Source organism: Ambystoma mexicanum, chromosome 1q (genome assembly GCF_040938575.1).
Source record: "Ambystoma mexicanum isolate Mex_15411 chromosome 1q, UKY_AmexF1_1, whole genome shotgun sequence".
NCBI lineage: Eukaryota > Metazoa > Chordata > Amphibia > Caudata > Ambystomatidae > Ambystoma > Ambystoma mexicanum.
Genome location: NC_090922.1, coordinates 909124727 through 909149205, shown reverse-complemented (window position 1 = coordinate 909149205; position 24479 = coordinate 909124727). Strand labels below are relative to the sequence as shown.

General features: G+C 41.2%; 1 protein-coding gene across 1 annotated transcript in view; it reads right to left on the bottom strand.

Annotated features, from left to right (window-relative positions):
* Window positions 1-24479, bottom strand: part of LOC138559368 (putative ferric-chelate reductase 1) — a 482214-nt gene that overhangs the window by 224267 nt on the left and 233468 nt on the right. The window contains exons 9-10 of the mRNA XM_069642735.1: window positions 22012-22200; window positions 6922-7023 (exon numbers count right to left, since the gene is read on the bottom strand). Coding sequence (XP_069498836.1) covers window positions 6922-7023; window positions 22012-22200 — 291 coding nt within the window. The remainder of the gene's footprint in view (window positions 1-6921; window positions 7024-22011; window positions 22201-24479) is intronic.

The window sequence follows — 24479 nt, the reverse complement described above, 5'->3', positions numbered from 1 at the left end:
ATATATATTATAAGGCAGCGATAGTTAAGGTGAGTCGGACTCCCATAGGAACCCCTTAAAATTCTATTGTTAATAACTTTTGATTCAAATAAAGGATTTGACACATTTTTTAAAAGTAATTAGGAACTAGCCCATCCCCCCACAACCCCCACAACCCCCACCACCCACACTGCAAACTTTCATGAAGATACGTTAAAAAAAAAGAAAGTTATTACGAAGTGAACAAAAAGAAATTCCAAAATTGCGGCCTACTTTCCATTGTTTAATATTTGACCTAGAAGGGGGTGCCCACTTCTCAAAATTAGATAGCTATATATCGGGATTTACCCAAAACTGAATGCCTTCAGAAATGAAACAGCTGCCATCTTGTTTTTTTCTTGGTGTTAGAAATATTCGAGGTTATAGCTGAGGATATGGTAAATGGAAACACAGGAAAAAAGCCAATTGCAGGTAAAGAAATGCCATGAGGCTAGAGGTGGGGTGGTGGCTAGAGGGAAACAAGTGAAAGTTGGAGGCGGTCTAGAGAGTGAGATTGCAACATGAGCTTTCTGTAGCCTCAGCTATAGTCGCCAAGATCTCAAAGCAAACTACGTCACAGAAGCAGTGTGGGTTGTAGGGGGAAAGGGAGAGGGCAGGGGAGGTGAGGCCGGCCATCTGAGGAATTGGGGAAGCTGGCACAGATGAGGGGGCACTTGGTGAGTGCCTGGGGGGAAAGGAAAGCATTTTATTTTCGCATTTTTTCTGATATTCGTGGTTATAAAGGACTACAGATAGCCAAGGTTATATGTAGTTCAGTACCCGCGGTTACAGTTTTTTTTTTTAAAGATTATTTACAGCTATAGTGATGTCGGGGGTGAAAAATCCATGGCCAGTGACACGATGCCATCCAGGTCTACTATCGATGCAGTAACTAGGACAAGCCCTGCACAACTTCAAAATGAGGTAGGGGCCAGCCTCCTCAGGCCATGTTGCCTGATAAATAAGCCAAAGTTACACAACCACTTAGACAACGGGGCCGGACCTTTCCTTGCTTTAAAGCTAAGCAGCGTTAGCTATTACTACCAAGCTATTACTGCATGGATAGGTGACCAAAGGGGCATCCCAATTTCTTTTTTTTTTAAACCGTGCTACTGTCCGTCCTAGAAAGTTTTGCAATCAGAGACCATTTTTTGCCTTTTGCTTCAATGCATTCTGGTCTGTGTAGTCTGCCAGTCAATAATAAAAAAATAATATAGATATTGTTACAGCAACAATGGGTTTCCGATCCCTGCAGTAACAGGGGGACGAAACCTGCTTAGCTTCAAATCTGGCTAATAAATGAACCTACCTTACAAGACCACTTAAGAAACATGGCCTGATGGGGTTGGATCTGTCCTCACTTTGAAATTAAGAAGGGTCGGTCTTGGTTACTGTATGGATGGGAGACATTCCACAATCCTGAATGCCATGTGTTTCCTCAGTTTTAAATATCTCATAACACACGGAATCCGCATTATTTTCTTTAAACCGTGCTACTGTTAGTTAGAGACAATTTTATTGCCTTTTGCTGAATTGCATTCTGGCATTTGTAGTCTCACAGTCAAGACGGGGGAATAGTGTCACAATTGTACACTTTTTCCCTAACATAGTTCTATAAGGATTTATATATTTGAGTGACACTTATCGTATGTGTACTTTTCGAGTAAGCTTTACAAAGCAGAGTATTGTTGAAAGCCAGACATGAGGGTGAGGAGGGGAAATGATGAGAGGGCAAGTAAGTCATGAGTATCTGCCCACAATGTGGCAAGAGAGTTTGCAATCCTGGACACTGATGCAGTTATTTTCCCCTGAGTGTGGCTGCTTTTCAAGGCACCAGTAAAAGACACATGTGGGTGGACAGCTTAACTTTTTTTCAGAGGGCGGATGCAACCCCGTTTTTTTTAAGGTTGGCAAGATTGCTCAAGTATTTGGATGCCAGGATTTTACTCAGATTGACATATTTCCAGTGCAGACACTTACCCACAAGACCCCAAGCACTTGTTTCATATTTGGATTTTGATTTACATGGAATATTGCACTACAGATTGCTGGGTTTAAAAGGTGAGCACCTTTAATAGTTTTCCAGCATATTTATGTTAAGATTTCCTCTCCAAGGTTATTTTTCTGGTGTTCAATAATTTTTTGAAAGTCCAATGGTATTTTGTCTTGCACACTATCTTCTAAGGAGAAGGTCAATTGAATGTACCTGGGCATATGTTATTCTTACAGCCGGTCATTTTATTCCCATTGTCATGCTGCTTAAATGTGGTTAGTTGGGGTTGTGCAATGTATCACAACAGTCACCAAGAGACCAGCCGTAAAACAAGGGGCTTGGAACACGCTACTTCTCCAAAGTGTGTGGTCCATGGCAAATAATTTAATCTCACTGCGCATTGTGAGTTCTCAAAGCCTGCAATCTTTTATACATAACATTACAACTGTCAAAACAGGATACAATCAGTGTGTGATTGATGAACATCTTTGAGCGATGGGTTGCAAGTTTTTTCAAATATAGAGTGGTCGGGGTTTGGTAGTGTTCAGCCGTGCCCACTGACCATGACCGAAGGGTAGTGGTCTGGAAGCGTTCTAAAATCTAGGGACTAACAGAAACCTTGCAATCCAAGGAAAAAACGCAGTTTGCAGAGACATCAAAGTGAGCAATAGATTATAACAAAATCTTTGAAAGGAACGTTAAGGTGAGACCTAATACAACAAACCCCTGAAATTCTTCTAAAGCCAACTTAACGTTGCGTCCCCTGTTGTGCAGCCTATGACCACAGTGATGACATCACAGATCACATTTCTGATGATATCAGTAATTACATGTCGTATGAGAATACTGATGACATTACAAATCACATCACTAATACCATCAATGGTGATAACACTAATTACATTGTATATAATCAATTACATCATTAATAGAATTAGAAATAACATCTTTTATAAGTTACCTCATGAAAACTTTGATTACCGTAATAACAATTTAGGGCTTGGACTTGCCCATGACAAAGGCTGGGGTCACTGGCCAGCACCAAAGGCCATAGCTAGTGGTCAGTTAGTGTTCAGAAATACTAATGGGTATGTTTAAAAGCCATGCCTAGTAGCCCATCACAGCACTAAAATATACAGTGTGCAACGTTAAAGTCAGTGGCCATGGCTAAAGGTCATAGCTAGTGCCCATTCATATGTTAGAATATACAGTCGGCACAGCCAAAGGCCGTGGCCACTGGCTAGTATTGTGTTGAAGACCATGGCTAGTGGCTGGTTAGTGCATATAATATGCAGTGGGCATGGCCAAAGGCCATCGACTAATTGCATTTTATTTATTTTTAAATATACAGTGTACATGGCCAAAAGATGTACAAACTGCTCAAGGTCAAAGGCCATGGCTAGTGGCCCATTTATACGTTAGAATACATAGTGGACACAGCCATAGATTGTGGCCACCTGCCAGAATTGTGCTAAAGTCCATGGCTTGTGCCTGATCAGTGAATGTAACATACAGTGTACACGGTTGAAATCTGTATCCATTGGTAAAGGCCAAAATCTATGGTTGGTAGCCTGTTAGTGTTTAAAAATATTTAGTGCACATGGGTGAAGGTTATGACCACTGTCCATAACTGAAGGCAATGACTAGTACACATTCATGTGTTAAAATATATTTGGCAATGCACTCTGACCATGGATGAAGGCCAGGCTTAATGCCAGTTACTGTTGTAACATATGGCATGAACAAATCTAAAAGAAATCCAAATTAAAATATTGTTAACTTTGACCCCTTCTTTTTGAGGCAAGACTCTACAAGCAATAGGACAAATGCATGTCTGCCTTAAGGTTCCAATCCCTGTCCTTGCAACAAGTGGACTTTGCCTTCTGACATCACACCCAAAGTACTTTGTGCTACTGGAAGGAAGGATAGAGGCAGAGAGAAATAAGATGTGGAAGATTCCGCTAGCTGTAAAGAGCTCCCTCTATCTACACTAATCCTGCCCCCTTCCCTTCTCAATATAATCAAAGGCCTCTTTGGTATTCCGAACCCTGGTATGAGGCTGCTCCTTCTGTTTTCAGGACAGCTCCCTCTGGAGTGTCTATCTCTCTGGGAAGGGTTTTACCTGCCCTAACAAAGGAACAAATAAAGGCAACCCCCAAGGCTACAAACCTGCAGCTGGCTGGGGAAACACACATACCTTTTCCACAGCTGAGCTGGGCTCACAGTGCTGACACATATGTGATATCAAATTGATGTGGCTTGGATAATTATGAGTAATGTTGGCCACCATACCTCAAACTCAATTATGGTTTATATTTACAGTTTAGTGTACCAATAGGACAGCATTCTCATAGTTATATATTTCATGGAACAGGGGTGCATGTCTTAAATGCAGCCCCTCTGCTGTAGAGCATTGGCTTTCAATGCAGCTGTAAAATGGGCACCTGTGTCCTCTGGACCTGGTCTGTGCCACTGGTAGAGCAGGCGCTGTAGATCAGGCTACTGATCCAGCAGGGACAGGTGTGCACTATACTTTTTGACATGGAGCTTCTGAATGGGAAACCAGATTACCCTTTCTGATATGTATTTACTTGCATCATTTTACTAATGTTTCAAAAATCAAAAAAGTCTGGGCTTTCACACCATTCCCAGATAGCAATCCTACACAGTATGAGTTTCACAGTTCATACATTACACAATTAAATCACCTGAAAACACACATGAAACTCAAGGCTGACTTTGATGGCAGTTTTCAGAGGTACTTAATGTGCACAAACAGTACAAAGAGGTGTATGCGTTTTGCAATTCTTACATTATGTAATTTAAATCTCCTGTAAACTCACATAAAAGTCAGAACTGACTTTGGATGTCAGTTTTTAGGAAGTGTCCCTTACAAACAAGTATGAACTGTCAACTACATATGATATGTATTGATGGCAAACTAAACATGAGCAGAATTAAGTTACATTTTATATGAAAACCCTACATGCAGGTGTGTGAGATGAACATAGATTTACACTAATAACACACACTCTTACTACGCTTCCCCCTAGGACAGGTGATCCTACAACACACAATCCTAGACACACGCTCCTATGACCTATGCTCCTATGATATGTGCTCCTATGATACACACTTTTAAGACATGAACACATACAACTTGTGCTCCTATGACACACCCTCCTGTCACACATGCTACTACAACACATGACCCTATGACACATACTCCTATGACAAACACTCCTATGACAGACGCTCCTATGACACACTCTTATGACATGTGCATCTACATTATGTGCATATATGACACATGCTCCTATGACAAGCTACTATGACATGTGCACATATGACACATGCACCCATAACACATGCTCCTTCAACATGTGCTCCTAAAGCACACCATTTTACGACACACTTCACAATCCTATGAAAAGTGCTCCTATGACACGCACTCTTACACCACAAGCTCCTATTACACATGCACCTATAACATGTTCACTTATGATACATGCACATATGACACACACACGTGGCATGCACACCTACACATGCTCCTATGACATGCACTCACATGCTGCTAAGTCACACACTGTTACACCACAAGCCTCTAAGTCACATGTTTCTAAGACAAAAGCTCCTATCACATGTGCACCTATGACACATGCACCTACGGATGCACACCTATGGCATGCACACCTACAACACATGCCCATATGTCCTACGACCTGCACCTACAAAACACAGTGCTACAACATACAGTCCTATGAGGCATGGTCTTACTACACACACTCTTATGACAAACGCTCCTACAACACACCCTCTTATGGCACACACTCCTATAACATTCACTCCTATGACACATGATGTCACAACAAACGCTCATACAACACACGCTGTTAAGACACACCTATGACACAGGCACCTACAACACAGGCACCTATGGCTTTCATGGCTATGACACATGCTTATGGCACACATTATTATGACACACGTCCTAAGACACATGCTCCAATATCACACATTGTTACGAAACATGCTCCTATGAAATGCTCCTACAGTGTGTGCTTCTATTATACATGCTCCCATGACATGTACATGTGCGACAGGCACATCCATAACACATGTGCCTATGACATGTGCACCCATGGCACACACCTATGATATGCTCACCTACGACACAGGTATCTACGACTAGTGCACCTACGGCACGTACACCTACAAAACAGGTCCCACTGAGGCGAATGAGGTGTACAAGTTTTACAGTTCATACATTATGCCATTATGTCTCCTGAAAATGCACACGAAAGTCAGGGCTGATTTTGATGTCCGTTTTCAGGGGATGTGATTAATAAGCACAAACTTTACAAAGAGGCATATGAGTTTTACTCTTTGTACATTGCACGCTTTACATCTCCTGAAAACTCAAATCAAAGTCAGGGTTGATTTGAAGTAAGTTTTCAGGAGATGTTATAAATGTTCAACTTTCATATAAACTGTACAAAGAGGCATATGAGTTTCACAGTATGCAGTTTACGTCAGGGTTTACTTTGATGTCAGTTTTTAGGAGATGTAATTAATGGACATCCGTAATAAAAATAAAGTGGTAGAGATTATGGTTGCCACTGGTTAATTCAGACAATTAAAGTTCTCACTTGATTAAAGTAGACATTGTGAAGCTTTCAGAAGTTTGTATTTTCAGCACATTTACATTACTTTTAATGAGGTAAGCTGAGTTCCGATGTCTATATAAGTAACCCATCACCTTGTCACTTCCTATTTGCATTCAGTCTAACTGTAGGATTTTGAGGCTGGAGTAAACTAGACACTTGGAATATCTTTATTGAATAACAAATACAACATTGATTTATGTGAATCTTCAATTAAGATGATTAAAAAGTAAAAAGCATTACCAATGGTTGGATGTCAGAGATTGATTTCCCATTTGAAAAGACGTGTTGAACTTCAATTTGATTAGCTGAATTCAGGACACATCCATAAATGTCATCATTTCCCTGATTTACAGAGAGAGTAAAAGACAAAGTGAGCAATCTTGTGTAAAGCTGGCAGTTTAGTTAACATCATGAATCCAAATTATCCGATTTGAACATTGAAATAAATGTTTTAGGCATTTTCATAGCATAAACTGGAGAATGGGTTTAATTATTACCACTTAGCCAGGTTTCGACACATGACACATGCCAATAGGAAACAATACACCAACTCGACTAATTATTAAACAGTTGAAGATGCCTATGGCTTGTTGCTAAACTAAAACATGAATCTATTAGCTGTACATAGGCGTATCAAAGGGAAGGACGTCAACCGTCTGTCTCCCCTCTAATTTAGATTTCGACTAAAAGCGATTTCACAAATGAATAATAGAGAACTCTACTTTGATTTTACTAAAACAAAGGGGAAAAAAAGGCATTTAAAGGCATTTAATGAGCCTCTGAAGAACGTGTGGGTAGGTACCACAACAGGAATGCTTTCACCAATATTTTTAGAGTAACATCTAAAACAGGGAAGTGTGAAGTCTATGTCACACAGAAACGATTAATGGAAAACACTCTGTATATGTTTTATATGGTGTTTGTGTTATTACAATCAGTAAAGGCGTTATGTCAGAACTTGGAAATCAGATGCCTCTTGAAACCAATAGGAAACTGACACAAGTTATGGGCAACCTTCCATAAGAGAGGTGTGTGGGTTCATCAAACCTTCTTTAAAGAGGTTTGATGAAGATCAAGAGGCCCCAGAACCATTCTGGCTTACCAGGAGGTTTGAGGAGGTTTGAGACAACACGAGACATTTGAGGTGTTCAAAGCATTACAGCGATATATTAGAAGTATTTTGCATGTTCCAATATTTCATTGGATTAACAGTGGATAATTAGATTTTTGACTAAACATCGAGCTTTATTAAAGGAACACAAAAAATGTTGTCAATAATACTCTTTGAATATCTTGTTAAAAACAGACAAAGTTGACATTGTACACATGATTATAAAAGAATATCACAAAAGCATAAGTATCCCATGCAGACTCAGACTAATTCTTAAATGAACTGTGTTTAGCAACAATAAAATGTTTGTCATGAATTGGAATATCAATAGATCAATAAATGTTCAGTGGTTACAATTCTACTAATTATTCAAAACCCTCAAACTCTGTCACAATTCTTGAAATTGAAATTATTTGTAATAATTAACAAGAATAAAACAATTCTTGTAGATGTCAAAACTCCTGAAGAAATTAAAATAATCCTAAAAAATGTGGATAAACCTATCCAAAGACACAGAAGATTTGAGGAAAACCAACTTAATAAAAGTATGAGAGGCACCAATGAAAATCTTACCCAAAACTCGAGAAACACTACATTAACATGCAGGAGTCTTATTTATTAGTGGAGACTCTGCATATTCAATCTCTGCATACACTGGTGCAATCATGACAGCAGACTATCACAAAACATTGGAAGTTAACAGAAAATCTCAAGACTCGCCCTTAACCTTCTTCACTGTATTCCCTTTCCAGAACCCCAGCCATACACCATTTCTGGGCACTTGGACCTCCATAAAGATACCGGTGAACACCGCAGCTGTACTTTTTGCCAATTATATTATCCACTTTCAACTCTATCAGATTTAAGACCATAACAATTATAGCACAGACTCACCTCACATTGTTTTATTTTCAAATCCTGGGTGACAGCCCTCACTCCACACAAAGGTAGACAAACACTGGATCCAGTTAGCTCCATTCCCACTCCACCCATGCCAATCATGGCACCCACTCTCTTCCTTGATAGGCTTAATTGCCTAAGCACTCTACTCCTGATGATCCTCACCTTACTTCCTTTTCAGAGCCCCAGCTACATGCCAGCGTTAAGACACACTTCCCTCCACAGAAACATTAGTGCTGCTGAGCCCAACCTCAAGCCACCCAAACAAGCCACAGTAGCCATTTGTGTCCCAAAAAGGTTTAAAAACCCAAACTCTTTTGCTCTTCTCACCCTAATTACATTACACAGCTCCAGGCTTATCCAAAATTCACACAGTTAAATTAAGACAATTAAAGGGAGACAACAATAATTACATTCCTGATTACACTAGGTAACCACAATGTAACAAACACTGAAAATCTATAGACAAATGGGAGTAGACCTTACCGGGTGAAGACTACTCATCTTCAATATCTGCATACACTGTTTCAATCATAATGATTAGAGTAACACAGAATAGTATCAGAAAGCCGAAAGACTCTATCCCTAACCCTACTCAATTAATTTACTTTTGAGCACCCAGCCATACTCCAGTTCCAGGACATTCATCCCCCACACAGAAGCCAATTAACACTCAAAATACTAAGCACCAACCCATGCCAATCATCTGACTCACTATCGATCTTGACAGCTTTAGCAGACTGAAGACTTTAGCCCTGACCATTCTCACCTTAGTTTATTTTCAGAGCCTCAGCCAGAAGCTACCTTCAGGACACTGGACACTCCAACACTGGAGCTGCTAATACCCGCCCCCATACCACCCAGGCTAACCTCTTTACCTGCACTCGACCCTGAAAAGTGAAAATGCCTAAACACTTTATCTCCGTCCCTCCTCACTATTCTCGCTTTCAGATCCCCAGCCAACCACCAGCTGACAAACACTGGAATTGCTAAGCCCAACTTAAATGTACCCATACCAACCACATGATCTACTCTCAACTCTGTCAGAGTTAAACACCAAAAGGTTTTATCCCTGGCCCTTCTGGCCCAATTTTCTCTGTGGAGAACCAGCTGCATGCCAGCTCCAAGCATTCCTCCATCCACAAAGAGGGCAACAGACACAGGGGTGCAAACCACAGCTAGAATTGTTTCTTTGCACAATTTTAGGAGACATGCTCTAATTCTTAACCACTAATTTCATTGACGTGAGAAAGGTGAAATCATGTTTGCAAATGTCTGCATTATATCTATTAACACACAAAGCTACCTTACCAAAGACTAATTGGGAGAAAGGTTTTCTTGATTTGTGCTGTGTCAATATATTCTTCCCTCTTCTTACTTACCTGTGTTGCCACTGTGTGATGTGTATTTGTCTGGGCAGAATTAATTGCACAGATAAATGTATGGCACATATGCAGCAACATATAAATGTGTTTTGTGTTGCAATAATGCCATGGTAAACATAGTGTTATGTGTACTTGCGTGCTAAAAGTGGATTTGCAGAAGCTGCCACAACAAATCATGCCCTTTCATAGTGACGTACAGGCAGAAAAACATGTCATTTATTTGTCCTTCAAACAAGACAGCATGCTGTCTCATTCTGATTTCTGTGACCTGTTCGGACATTTTTCAACATAAAACAATTATCCTCAAATAATACCCAATTGTTACCATTCACTTCACTTCTTTTTCTTTCCATTATATTGCTTTCCTGATATAACTTAAATGGATCAGCACATCTAGTTAGGGTCCTTACTATATGAGGCTTTGAATTCCTAGCCAAATTTAAGTGCTCGAAGGAGACTGCAGCAGCATGCAGTGGTCCACAAAATAATCACAGTAAATGTGATTAAGAAAAGCTCTCTCTAGGGCACTTCTTCTGCAATCAGCACAGCTATGAAGATGTCACTAACAGGAAGCAGTGGAATGGAAACTGTTTTCCAAAATGCCGAAATACACCAATTCACTAAATAGGTTGAGCCAAATCCTCTCATGGAAAATAAATAAAAGAAGCTCACTCACAAATTCCTCTGAAACCTGGACATTGCAGCCAATGATATAATGATGATTTCAGAGGAGAAAGACAGGAACATTACTAAAGGCAAGGATAAAGCAGCAAAAAAGAAAAATATAGATAATTAGACCTGTCTTCTAGCCCAGGGTCTGTCCTGCCTGGACCAATAAAGAGGGTGAATTTGATCCTCTGGAGACCTCTGAGAAGAGTCAATATCTATCTGCTCGAGCATCCATAAACAGACCCCAGAAGGGAAAATTCAATTATACATCAAGGGTGATAAACAACATTCACAGAAAAGCTGGTCCAGGTTGGAAATGCTAAAAACCCAAATATTGGTAATTTGCCCTCACCCTTCTAAAACTCTGTATTATGTGACACCTCCGTCATTGTTCTCAAACAAGTATTCAGAGACCAATTTTATCTAACTCAGAATCGTTCCAATTTATTTATACTAATTGCAATGATTACAGCTAAGAGAGTTATTCCATCTAGTGACATAACTCAAGTCGAATTTTAAGGAAAGAACCATTGGACTTGGTGGCAGTTCATGTGAACTCTAAACTAATGTTTAACTTGATAATGAAGGAAGTGGATACACTTTTTATCATTAGGCTTTTATATTTATCCTTTTAAGCCTTCAATGTTTGCAAAAGAAATAGTGGCATATGAGACTTAGAACAGTGTGATCATGGGAAGGAGGTGGCATGTGTTAAACACTTTGGGGGTCATTATAAGTTTGGCGGTCTGGAAAAAGTGGCAGTAAAAGTGGTTGTAATTCCGTGACCAGCACTTTTTCTGAGCTGTAGGTAAATCAAGGCCCCACCAGCAAAAAACAGCAGGCATTTCCAGCATGGTATTACCAATGCCAGAAATACTGCCAATCGCCTCCATGGAAATGTACCACCCTTTTCCGCCATCAGTAATATCCCGGTAATACTGGGATATCATGCAGTGGAAATAGTAGGTCAGTTTGCCGGTATCCCACCAGAATTATGGGCGGGATACTAGCAAACTTATAATGACCCCTTTTATCTGTTTTAGAGGACAAGGTAGCAGTAATCCACTACAGGTCCTCTGTTAGCACACACTATATTTTCTTCCAGCACTTGCCTATTAAGTGCTGAAAGAAAATACAGTTTGTGCTGTTGGAGGAAATGGACGAAGAAAGGTACAGTGGGAGGAGACTAAAGAAGTAGGGTGCAATTTAACAGAAGACTGGAAGTGGATATATTTTGGGTTGTAGAGTATTCCTATCTTGCCACTAAACACAGGGCTAGACTCACTTTGGGATCACTCGCTGGAGCAAAAACAGGGATTGCACTAGGGGCACAATTTCTCTACCTTATTTGTGTTGCATTGGTGGTTCAGTGTAATTACTCAGAAAAGAATTACCAGGTTACCTGAGAAATGATACATCGATAACATGGTGAAAAACATGATTGTGCTTACAGATATAACATGTTTTGCAGAATTCCTCCTACCTGCCCACTTCGCATATATTCTCCTACACTTTGTGTAAAATCTGCATGCCCCTGCTTGTGATGTCATCCCATCAATCAGCCACCCCCTCTGGATAGTCAAACCTCCTGGAAGTTTCCAGAGTTAACACATGTCTCTTTTCTTTCATCTTTTACACAGAATTCAGCTCAGCGAGCGGATGGCCTTTTTGAAACACCTTTCTTTTCAACTTCCTGCACGTCTACATCACAAAAGCAGTTTTTATTAATGTATTTTCCAAGCAAATTCACAGAGCCTGTGCTTGCAGCCTCATGAAGAAGCCCAGTTTGCACCAATGATTTGCACCAATAAGCTATGGACTGAGCTGCCTGTAATATTGTTAATGTGTTAGACATTAGTAGGTTTAAGTTGTTATTTGTAAGTAATTGTTATTCCTACATTTCATTGTAACTCAGTCCATGCTATACCATTGAATGGTGCACTGTGCTATGGTATCTGCCACTATGCAATGCTGAATCCAAACCCCCTTTTGTTTTGTTTTATATGAACTGTCAGCACTGTCTCACACCAGACTCACACCAGAGTCTCCCATACACATTATCATACCTCTTCTGCAAGAGTCTGGGTTCTTGATAACATTCTGCCCTAGTTAAAATTCAGAGTCTGTAACCCCTACATAACTCCTACCCTTTCCCTCTAAAACAGATAACGTGTTTCACCATTTAAATCTTTAACACTGTGAACTCTAAAATCTTATGTTGGAATTCCAGAGTATTCAATAGCTTCCTAGAGATCAATTCTCCTCACGGTAATGTATGCAATTTTCATGTTTTTCTTTACAGAAAGTGTGGCTTTGTGAAAAAAAGTTGTTCCTAGATGGCTATTCAATATTTTTTAATAAAAGATTAAACATATTTAAGGTATTAAGGGTAGACCGACTGGTGGTCTTATTAGTGGTGTGGAAAATGCATGGGGATTCGTACAAAAAGAATGGCACACAGATTGTGAGGCTATTCTGGCTGTAGATCTCGAGTGGGACAACCAACACTTGCTGTTTAGAAATGTTTATTAAAATCCAGTAAAAGCGGGAAGCTACTGTCTTCTCTTGAAGATCTGTTGCAGAGGTACAACAAAACCTCCTCCGATTGGATAGTTATTGGTGGTGATCTAAATTGCTGGTGTCCAGGTACCCTGTTGGTAGAGGAAGGGATAATAAGAATGGAAAATAAGAACAAAAAGGGTGACTTGAAGGGCCTTGCATGGGTGAGGTTAATGGAGTGCTGGCACCTATAAAAGGTCAATGGAGAAATGAAGTGTGACATTCCCTCTATGAGCACATGGAGGCATGTCTATGTTACATTACTTTTATGCCTAACAACACATGTTGGATCAGTGGGCTCATTGCAGATTAGGGTATATTCTGGAGCGACCATGTCATTCTTATAATGGAAATGGATCTAATGGTGACATCGTTACAGTTTGAGCCTAACCTCACACACATGGAAAGCAATCCACAGTGGAACAGGCTGAAGCTATCCGATAAGGACAAGTACATTCTGTCTAGGAGATTGGGCAAGCTGATACAGTACGGTTACGGGACGTGGTGTTGACCATGTTTATCCATCCAAAATTATACAGACGTTATTATGGATGTACTAAGTGGCTCTTTAGAAAGTTTCCAAGAAAATTAACCCAGTTTCATCACAAGCAGGCATTCATTTGATGGAAATGTGTGGCTGATGAAAAGACTTCCTAGAGGGGAAATCAGAAGATTAAGCAGAGATCCCAGTTTGGGAGCACAGGTAAAACTGGAAGTATTTGGACGGTTAAAACAAAAAGAAAGTGCGCAAAGCAGTCTAAAGCGATCCTGATCAATGAATACAGCTCAAAAATACTACGAATACTTGTGGCAAAGGACCCCGGGAGGTTTTGGGATATCACTAAAGATACAGAGGTTTTCCAGAATGCTGTTCAGACCAGCCCAATTACAGAAGGAAGGTGGTTAACTGATATAGAGTCCCGGTTTGGTCACAATCCGGAAACACCTCTTGTGCTCAATGCCGAAGAGCTGCCGGCTTGGGGATGTGCTTTTTCACAAGAGCACACAGAATAAAGGATTGTAGAATGGAAACCGTCCAGGGCTAGGGGCGCAGATGGGTTAGCAAACTAAATGTTAAAAGAAGACTATTTTGTGAGGGTGAATGTTCTTCTGTAGCCAACTACTACTTGAAAATGAATGTAACAGAAACATCCATCTACCCTTTAAATTAGCAATAGAAATGGGAAAGCAGTCATGATTTGTTCTGCAATAAAAACTGCAGACCTCCAGTCAAAAGAGATATCTGGAATATAATATACCAAAAAGTGCCAAATATGTAAAGGTGGGGCTCAGATTGAAAGTCATCCCGCTCGTAGCTAAAATGAGAAAATGAAGGCACAATACTGCCTTGGTTCCTATTCAAAAAAAGTATGCACAGAAAGTTATCCCTTCTATAACCTATGGTCTAGATATAAGTGAACAATTAGCAGTGAAGGACCTAACCATGATTGAAGATATCTTATGGAAGAAAACTTTCAACCTCCCTCAAACTCTACTGATGGTAACAATAGCACTAGAATGTGGAGTACAATCCATCAAGTCAATTATTTGGGGAAAAAAACGAATGACTCTTCAGAAAATGATGGATCCCCCTAATGACTCGCTTTATGCAATGCTGAGATAAGTGTTGGTGGATAGTTCCTCAACAGTCCTTAATACATTTTAGGGATTGTATGGTTTATTTTGGGGAAATAGGAGGGGATCAGGGGTATCCGCAGAAATGATTAATACAATTTTGAATGGAGAAATCTTTGTGAAAATATGGGACATTTCTTTAAAATATAGGTGTGGGTTGGGGCAAGGGTAATAGTTAAGCTGGGGAGAGAGGGAGGGCCGGGGGTCACCCCTCTTGCATTATAAAAAAAACGATGCAGTCATTTTCCATTCAAAATGTTCATGGACATCTGAGATCAAGATGGTCTGGTCTGAAACCCCCATAAAATAAGATACTATCATTGGGTCATGCAAGTTGCCCATCACCTCTTGTGTTTTACTATAATCACTCTAAGTGGGATGGATATGTCTAGACATGGATTCCTGCTTGCTGGGCCTAGAGACCCACGTTACTCCTCACTGATGAGGTCCAACAAGGCTGAAACATGTCTGGGGATGCTTGTGGTCTCATGAAGAAGGGATATGACATAGCTGTTTGGGTTGGACTGCCCCTTTTGGGGTAGGACCAAGCCTGATTTGCATATGGTTATTGCCCATCTGTAATGGCTTGGCAGGTGAAGAACAATGGTCTGGAAGGTTGCCAAGTGCAATGCCTGAGGTTAAGATTAATTCTAAACCTTCCAGCAATCATCTCTTTTGTTTTGCTCCTAATGTATGTATGTACATATTGATTTTCTTTTTCTGTTGTTTTTTTTGTTGATTTTTCAACTTGTATATAAAATGCAAATATTCATACAATTATAAGGTCATTTAATTCATATGATCAAACCCATGAAAAAAATGTTTTGGTTTTTACATGGTTAATATCAACACATTATCAAAATAGTAAAAATTTAAATATATCTGAGAAATATAATACACAATATCAAAGGAGGAAGCTAACATATAAATAAAAAGTATTACAACTCATGATTCACCCTGTATCACATCCTGTTTCTTACAAATTACTCATAATTACTGGCGTTTTCAGCAAATTTAAGCTATACAAAAAATTAAGAATTGCATATCTGATTGTTCTCGTTGTAGTATGAAACAGCTCCCATAGTCTAGTACTTGTAACAATCAAGTGCCCATTAAAGAGAGGCTCAAAGTGTAAGATGCTCTGCGATAGTAACATTGGGCATTCAGTACACAGATGCATCATCGTTTCGGGAGCAACATGACAGAATCAGCATTGCATGTCAGAGATTGGTAACAGTTAGCGTGTACACATAACTTCCTTTGTCGGACAAACCAAAATATGAATTTTTAAAAAAGAAGACTCTCACTTTATGTGCCTTGGACAAGTAAAAAAATGTTAACCTGGCCAAAAGCACAAGGTATACTATACACAACAAGTGTGATGTAAAATAGTTGAGAGCTGAAGAATGTAATGCAAAGAGAAATGACGTTATTAGCCAAATACCACTAAGAGGCTGGAGCAGTAAATTGGAGAAAGAAGTATATACATTAATCTGCCCATCCTAAAGGGAGCAAATTTAAGAAAAATAATACAGCTTTAATCTAGCAGCTCAGGCTTCCATCATAGCTCTAATTAGTTTGCTTGCCAGATCGGTTAGGAACTTCAGGCATCCTGTTCAACAGGTCAGGGCTCAGTCTAGATACTGGCTTGTTCAAAGATAATGGCCCTGTGAAGTAAGAACCCTAAAAAACCTGCCTAATCCTTAACTTCTAATCTCTGCTCCATCTGTACTATGCATCCTGAGGTGCCTCATACTGACTGTTTCTCAACTGCTTTCTTCATTGCCCTGCTTCAAAACGAAAAAAGAAAACAAATAATGTAAACTCTTTTTTCTATTCTCTGGTGTGCCCCAACTGTGCACCCCCTCCATTTTGTCATGTGTTTTAGTGCTTTCAGGCATAATTTGAGTTTAGATGTGCTTCCAACTGTGCAGCCACCATTTTGTACTGCGTTGTAGTGCTTGCTGGCCCTTGCAGCCTGGTGGTGGAGTGGCTCTGATCTTCTATGAGTGGGTTCTTGCCTCCATCAACCCCACTCAAACCTACTCATCCTTTGAAAGCCTAGTCTGCAGGCTTTCTGCCATGCCTACCTTCTCTCTTACGCTTGCTACCATCTACAGGCCTCCCCCAGATCCACCTCCCTCTCCATCTCAGAATGGGCCTACCTGTCCTGCTCCCTTCTTGCCTCCTCCCCCAAACTTATCTCCCTTGGGGTCTGTAAAATCTATCTCAACTCTCCCGATCTGGCCACTGTTCTCTTTCGCAACCTCTGCAACACCCTTTGCCTCTCTATCCTTCCCTCTGGCCCAGCCCACTCTGCCGGACACATCTTGGATGCTCTCATCTCAACAGACATCCCCCTCTCCAACTCTCTTAACCTCCAAACCTCTTACTTCCCCTCTCTCCGTGTCTGACTACTCTCTCCTATCGTCCCACCTTGACCTCTCCTGTCCCCTGATGATGCCTCTGGCCGCACTGCAGTCTCATTCTCTGTCATTCGACTGATGAAGCATGTGTCAGTTTCAGCAATTGCCTCTTCCTTCATCCCTCCTCTGCCCCCTTCCTTTCACTCTCCTTCTGAATCTGTTCTAGCTAGGTGCCACCATTCTATCTCTAATACCCTGGACATCCTTGCCCCCGTCATGAGGATCCGCTTGAAGCCTGCCTCCAAATGCAAGTGCAAAGCTGCAGAGCGGATGGGGAGGCATCTAGCTCATCCTATGACAAACTGGCCTTTTGCCTACTCTAAAGGCAATATTTTGTATTTATTTATTTATTTTACATTTGTATAGCGCACAAACAGCCCTTGGGCATCGAGGCGCTGTGTAAGGAACTTAGTTACATGGGAGATGAAGTACAGGTTGGACATATACATTTATACATTCTAGATTGACACAGTATATCATCTCTCCATCTGCCCCAAGAAGAGGGCTCATGTCCAGGCCTGTATCTCTGGAGCCACCAATCTCACAGCTGAACAGAACTTGCCAATCTTACCACCGTCACCTCCTCTCCTCCATCCTAGGCCCTCTGCTATGCACTAGCCATCCACTTTTCCTGTGCAGAAGTCCAACTTGCCAAGAATTCCAACTTTCAGCTCCACCTTCACAGGGGCATGCTAACTTTCCTCACATTCCCCCAGAAGCTCAAAATCTCCAGAGCCCAGGTTCTCTCTAAGGCTTGACTACTGCAACAGGCTCTTCATCAATATGTCTCTTTCCTCCCTTTGCCCCCTTCAACTAATCCAGAACCGGACTGCAAGAGTTAACCTTAGCCTCAAGCCCAGGGACTGCATGCCCCTAGCCCAAGGATTACATTCAAGACCCTTTGCATCATCCACAAGGCTTTCTGGGGCCTGGGACCTCTGTACATCCAGCTTTCCCTACCCAAATACCTTCCAGCCAGAGTCCTTTGGTCCTCTGGCTCCAACTCTCTGCAGATCAAACTCTTCTCCAAGCAAAGAGTGGGAGGTAGATCCCTTTTCTCGGCTGGTTCCTCCCTCTGAAACGGCCTCCCTCCCACCCTGAGACTTGAACCGGATCTTCTTAAGTGCTGGACATTTCTCAAGACTTTCCTTTTCTCCTCTTCCTTCCCTCTCCCCCTCCTGTGCTCACCCTACTCCTGCCACTGCGACTGGGGCCTGGTCCCTTCAGAGTCATACAGGGGCCCCACCAACCCCTACAGTCCCCCCAGCATCCTTGGCCAGCACTTTCCCTCAGGTTCCCTTTCCTGGATAGCCCCACTTGGTCCTCCCCGTCTGTCCACTGCACTCATCCTCCACGTCCTCCGTTTGTCCTGGCACTTGCCACCTTAGCCCGCCCAGCACTTGCCCGCCTCCCTTCCTTTGGGACCCCACTCCTACACTTCTCCCTCTACCCCTCCCCTTGCACTTACAAGTACTTGCACGGTAGAGTTGTCACAAAGCCAATATTACCATTTTTGTTGTTCTACTTGTGTGATTGCCATGTATGTCCCTCCCACCCCCATCTTGTCTTGTGACCTCGTGGTGCCTGGAAACACTTATGTATAGGCGCCATACAAATGTCCGATAAATAAAAAGAAATAAATAGACGTGCATTTTTGCCTCCTATCTAGAGGAGCTTGTTTAACCTTATTACAGTCAACAAAACTGAATATGTATATACTAGATTGCAGAATATTTACATAATAGTGTCACCAATCAAATAAAATGCAAACATTTGCTCTAAATCGGATAATAGAATTAGTTTATGAGTGAATATGGTTCAGTCCACTTCCAATTAATTGAGCCCTTCAAAATACCAAAATGTTTCACCTTCACAAGTATTTTAGGAATTTTGTAGGGGGAGGTAATGCACTAAAGATTGCAATCATTGCACACACTAGCCCACAAAGAATACTTTATTGGACTGTACTAAGATTTGTGGGATAGGCCTAGGTTGATGGCCATACACTGGATGCATGGGGAAAGCTTTTACCTAACAGAATTATTATTTTTGGATTAGACAACATCTTGATTTAAGCCTATCTCATTGGAGGGGATGAATGATGATGGGAGTGACGGATGGCATGCAAATCTATTAGTAACATTTAAGAGTATGTGAAACATGTCCTCATGTATTTGCGTGGGAACAGGCTGGTTTTTTTTGTGTGGAGGGGGTTTGGCGCGCACATAATGATGCAATGAGATTTAGAACATGCTTTCCTTTTTTTAATGTATCACAACACAACCACATACAGTTATGTGATATATGAGGGTTTTGCAACCATCAGCCCATGCCAGTAGAGTAAATGGTGAGGGATCATGGGAGTCATAGTGAAAAACTTGTGAGGAGCATCAGGTTTCAGACCACTGCAATATATGTACAAAGCCCAGAGGTATCTAGGCGCTTTTAAAATGAATAAATAAAAAATAAAAAATTCAGATGGTTGACATAAAGGAGACCAGAGGAAGGTACAGACTAATATATACGCATAAGGGAGGATTTTTTTATATGCCATTATAGATTCATTTATTCGAATTCAGTGATTTTCCATATTCATTTTGTCCTGCTATGCCTATGTTTTACAAATCTGTGTTTATTAGGATGAATTTATAGGACAGAATGTGCACTTAACCTTAAACACCCCTAACAAGGCACTAGGGTTGAGAGGACATTTTCATAAATTGACTGATGTTTAAAAGTTACACCTACATTCATCAATAGGACACTATGTTAATAAATACTGCCTGGGGTGAGAGGTTTTACTAAGAATAAACACAATTCAAGTTTGTTGATAGCCAATCGTAAAGACCTAATGCATTAGCATGTTGTGAATATGAGCATTCTACCTAACTCTATTTTTATGCAATTTGGCATTTGAAGACCACAGTGCCACTTAGCAGAACTAGAACCATCAAAAAGGAGGGGGTTGAGTGAACTGGATTAGGCTATTAGAGTTTCTGTAAAATACATGATTACGAAGTGACACCAGGCAAGATGCTTGGGATTGAAATTAATCCAAGGAGGAAGACTGTTCTAGAGATTGGAAGCTAGTATAGGGAGGTATCAACCACCCAACCATCCTATGCAGAAGAGCGAAAATCAGAATAACATTCCCAAACATGAATTTAGAATGCTGTGGGAAGGAGGGCAGTGTATAGGATTTTTTTCTTTTTTAAATTATTGATTTGGTTGAAAAACAAAGAATATCAACCTTTCTATGTATCCAGTTACAAAAATGAATAATTGTTGTAAACCCTTCACACCTTAAAAGGGAGAAAAAAAGAGAAAAGAAAGAGGGAATTGACACCTAAAGTATACATACAAAGGTTAACATTAAAAATACACCAGACACTTAGAACCAGATCCCCTAAATTCCCAATGGCATACATGGACACACTGACCCGAAGGTAACATGAACTCCCATCAGACATCAGACCAAAAAACACCTTCAGTGTTGTAGGTACTCATCTCAAGGCATCCAGTAAATAACTTTACCTCTATTACCCCACATACGCTCAGCCTTTGACACACACTCACATCTGAAATAGACTCATTTTCCTCTCTTCACTGTTATCAGCCAGAAGATTCTTCACCATCTACATGCATCAGTGCAGGGGTCAATGCCACAAGGTACAATCGCATGAATGCCGATAGACCATCTTTAACACAGGCAAGCAACCCACGCGCACATTGAAAGACCAATAAAAGACTCCTTAGGCAAACACTGCACACCCAAACCTCTCAACCAGTGCCGTTGCAATGATCAAAACCCCATCATTTTGTAATTTCACATGACATCCACATGTAAAGTTTGAGGGGGCGAAGGACAAAGTTACTGGACACTCCTCCAAACCCTATGTACCCTTACAAACCAGCAACCAACGCTCATACCTCATTCCACAAATACTTACATGATGGGTCCTAGTCACGTTGCCAAACCTCAAACACTACATACTCATACTCAATGAAACATTATCCCACAAACCCACCCAAGATTGACACCTCATTTACTCAAATTACAATCATAAACACCCCCAAAGATCACGTGTCTCCACTTTATGTATACTAATGATGGCTGGACAAAGTAACATGACCAATTCTTTATAGGAGGTCCCACTTTGGTAAACCAATAACTAGTAGATTTTACTCTGGTGATGGTGTTGCATCTATGCAGATTGCAGAGAGTTAACTTCCTAAATGGAGCATAACAAAACAATATATTGTCTTTGTACTTTTAATGCCAACAAACGCTACTGATGGTAAAGTTGCCCAACACAAAAACATCCCATTTCTGAGGAGGTCTAAAGAGACGGAAATATGCAAAAGGGTGCATGTGTTCCCATGCTTAGTGGGCATGGCCATATTTTGGGGCTAACATTATGTTAAACGCTTTTGTTATTCCACAGGCTAGTTAAAAGCAATCATTTTATGTGATGCTACAGAAAAGGATTCCCAGTATCTCATAAGAGTTCTCTAATGGACCTTCAGGTCACATGGTGCCTTGTTCTTTCGTGACTGCTATTGATACTGCAATAGTATGCAGAGTAATCCTACATGATGTATCATGTAAACACATGGCTGTGAATATGCCAGTTCAATAGCTCACCATGGACTTGTCATTGGAGAACGCCACTGCAACATATCCAGCACCAGGTGAGCCGCTCATTTCAAAGGTGAATCCCCCTCCTCTGGCTGGAGCAAAGGACGTGAAAATGCAGGTTGTGCTTGTGTTGGGATTACATCCGGAGGGGTTGCTGAAGCAGGTTTTCTGATTTCCACAAACATCACTAGAAATCTGAAACCAAAAACATTGTACAGAAATATGAACTCCTGAGAAACGACCATCACTGAGTATTCCAACATGTTCTTCCAGTGAACCATCTGAGTGTACTACCGGAGATTCTCAAAAGTGGTGGGTTGGTAAAACGAGACGGAGAGAAACACTAAGGGCCTCATTAGGAATCAGGCATTAAGGGGTTAACGGCGCCGTAAAAGGCGCCGACCCTTAACGCCTGATTACAAGGTCCCTTAGCGCCATGGTGATATTAACGCCTGCTTTTTGCAGGCGTTAAAATCCATGGCGCTAAGGGACCATGGTGCTATTTTCGGTGGCGTATGTAGGGAGAGACATGCAGCGTGTTGTCTTTTCTCTCCTGTGGCAGCACTTGCTGTATGCACCTACGAAAGTAGAGTTGCACATCATGACTTGATGGCATCATCCAACTCACATTCAAAGTTACTGTGGAGTAAATGCACCAGTACAAAAAAATGCACAGGTATTGCACCACAATAATGAACATCCACCAAGACCATCCCAGGAGTTTGCACACTCAGTTGTGTCCACTATCTCAAGGACAGAAGGGGGAGGTGTGCAGATCGTATCTACTGAAGATCAGCAAATAACAACAATGGAATAGTTGAACGGTGGGAGGAGATTAAAAATCCCAGGTCTCGATCGCTGCTGGCCACGTGCCCTAATTGTGATAATCAATAGCAATGTTGATGAGATGGATGATTGTCTAGAAAAATATTATGATCAATCACAGTCCAAATTGTTACAATTGTGCTGGAAAGCAGTGAACATGAGGAGAAAGAAAAGAATGAAACCACAGGCGCTGTAGAATGAATACGAGTTTGCCCCCACCTCAGTACAGTCTCTTCCAGAAACAGTCTTTCTGTCACAGGTCAAGACAGGCAAAACACCAGTGGATCCTCCATCACCAGCATAATGACACCCTAATAGTAACATCCTGTGTGGTATAAAGTCAAATGTGTGGCAGTTCTAGACAAAAAATAAACAGCAACAGCAAATACCCACTTGCCCACTGCTGGAAATGGCTCTGGCGAGGGAGATCAGTTACCACCTAGTGTAACACATTTGTGCACTCTCATGTGCGCTGGCATTAGGAACGAACAAGGGAAGTTGTCAAAAGACCTGAGGTACATCCCGCTCCATACCATCAGGCAAGAAGCATACCTCCACCAGTCTGCACAATTAACCCTGAAAATACTGCAGTTGTGTTAGTGCTTGGGGTTGGGAAAAACATTTACCCTCCGTATCCCTGTGGTGCATAGAACTGATCACAAAACGTGTCAGGCCAGTGTTATGGAAGCATTTGAGTGTGGCCACAAGATGGTCACCACTGGGGAAGTTCCCAGCTGAGGTTTTTTTCAGTCATAAACCGGTGCCAGGATTGTACATAACCATGGTTAGAGTGGGGCAGGTACTACAGCCATCTGTGGGACAACAAGTCCACTTCACCATGAAGATGTTGACCAGCAGTCAGATCCTTGACTTCATGGCCATCGGAGCACAACAGGTGATATTTCCTTCCTATAGCATCAAACAGGGGTCCCAGAGTAATGGAAGAGAGTAGCAGCTGTATGCAAAAAAGAACCAGGCAGTGTTGTGCATTTACGGGCTTCAGGGCAGAAGCAAAAAGAGAGTTGACAACTGTAAGGAGGTGAAGGAGAAAGAGGCACAGTGGCCTAGGGCACTAAGTTTGACAATATCAGAGTTTCTGCTGCCTTAGTGTATGTCCATTTCATATCGAGCCTCCATGACTTCTTTTTGCCCTGTTCAGCTATGCATAAAACATGATGTATTAAACTGAAAAAGGTACTTACACTAGCTCAAATGCATTATCTCTGTAAGAGCTTTCAATTTCAATAATTGTTAGATAATCACTGGCCCCTACTCTCAACGACAAGAGACACTTGTATGCTATGACGACACTACTGAGGGAGCACTTGTCCATAGAGGTATGGTGCTTCTTCCACCCAGGGTAGAGAGATTAAACTTTCTACTTAGCTTTCCATAAGGGCATCTCTAGGCTAGATATGTTTCTGGTCTCCAATACCCTCATCCCAGCACTTGCAGAAATTGATATTCTACCAAAAAGCTCTCTCAGATCACTCTCCTCTGAGGCTTGAACTAGCCCTGGTCCAGACCACCCCTCTGCATAAGTCCCCCTAGAAGCTTAATGACTCCATATTGACTGATGTAACTCTGAAAGCTCATATAGAAGAAGCAATAACAGACTATTTCCAGGATAACAATACCTTGGAAACTAG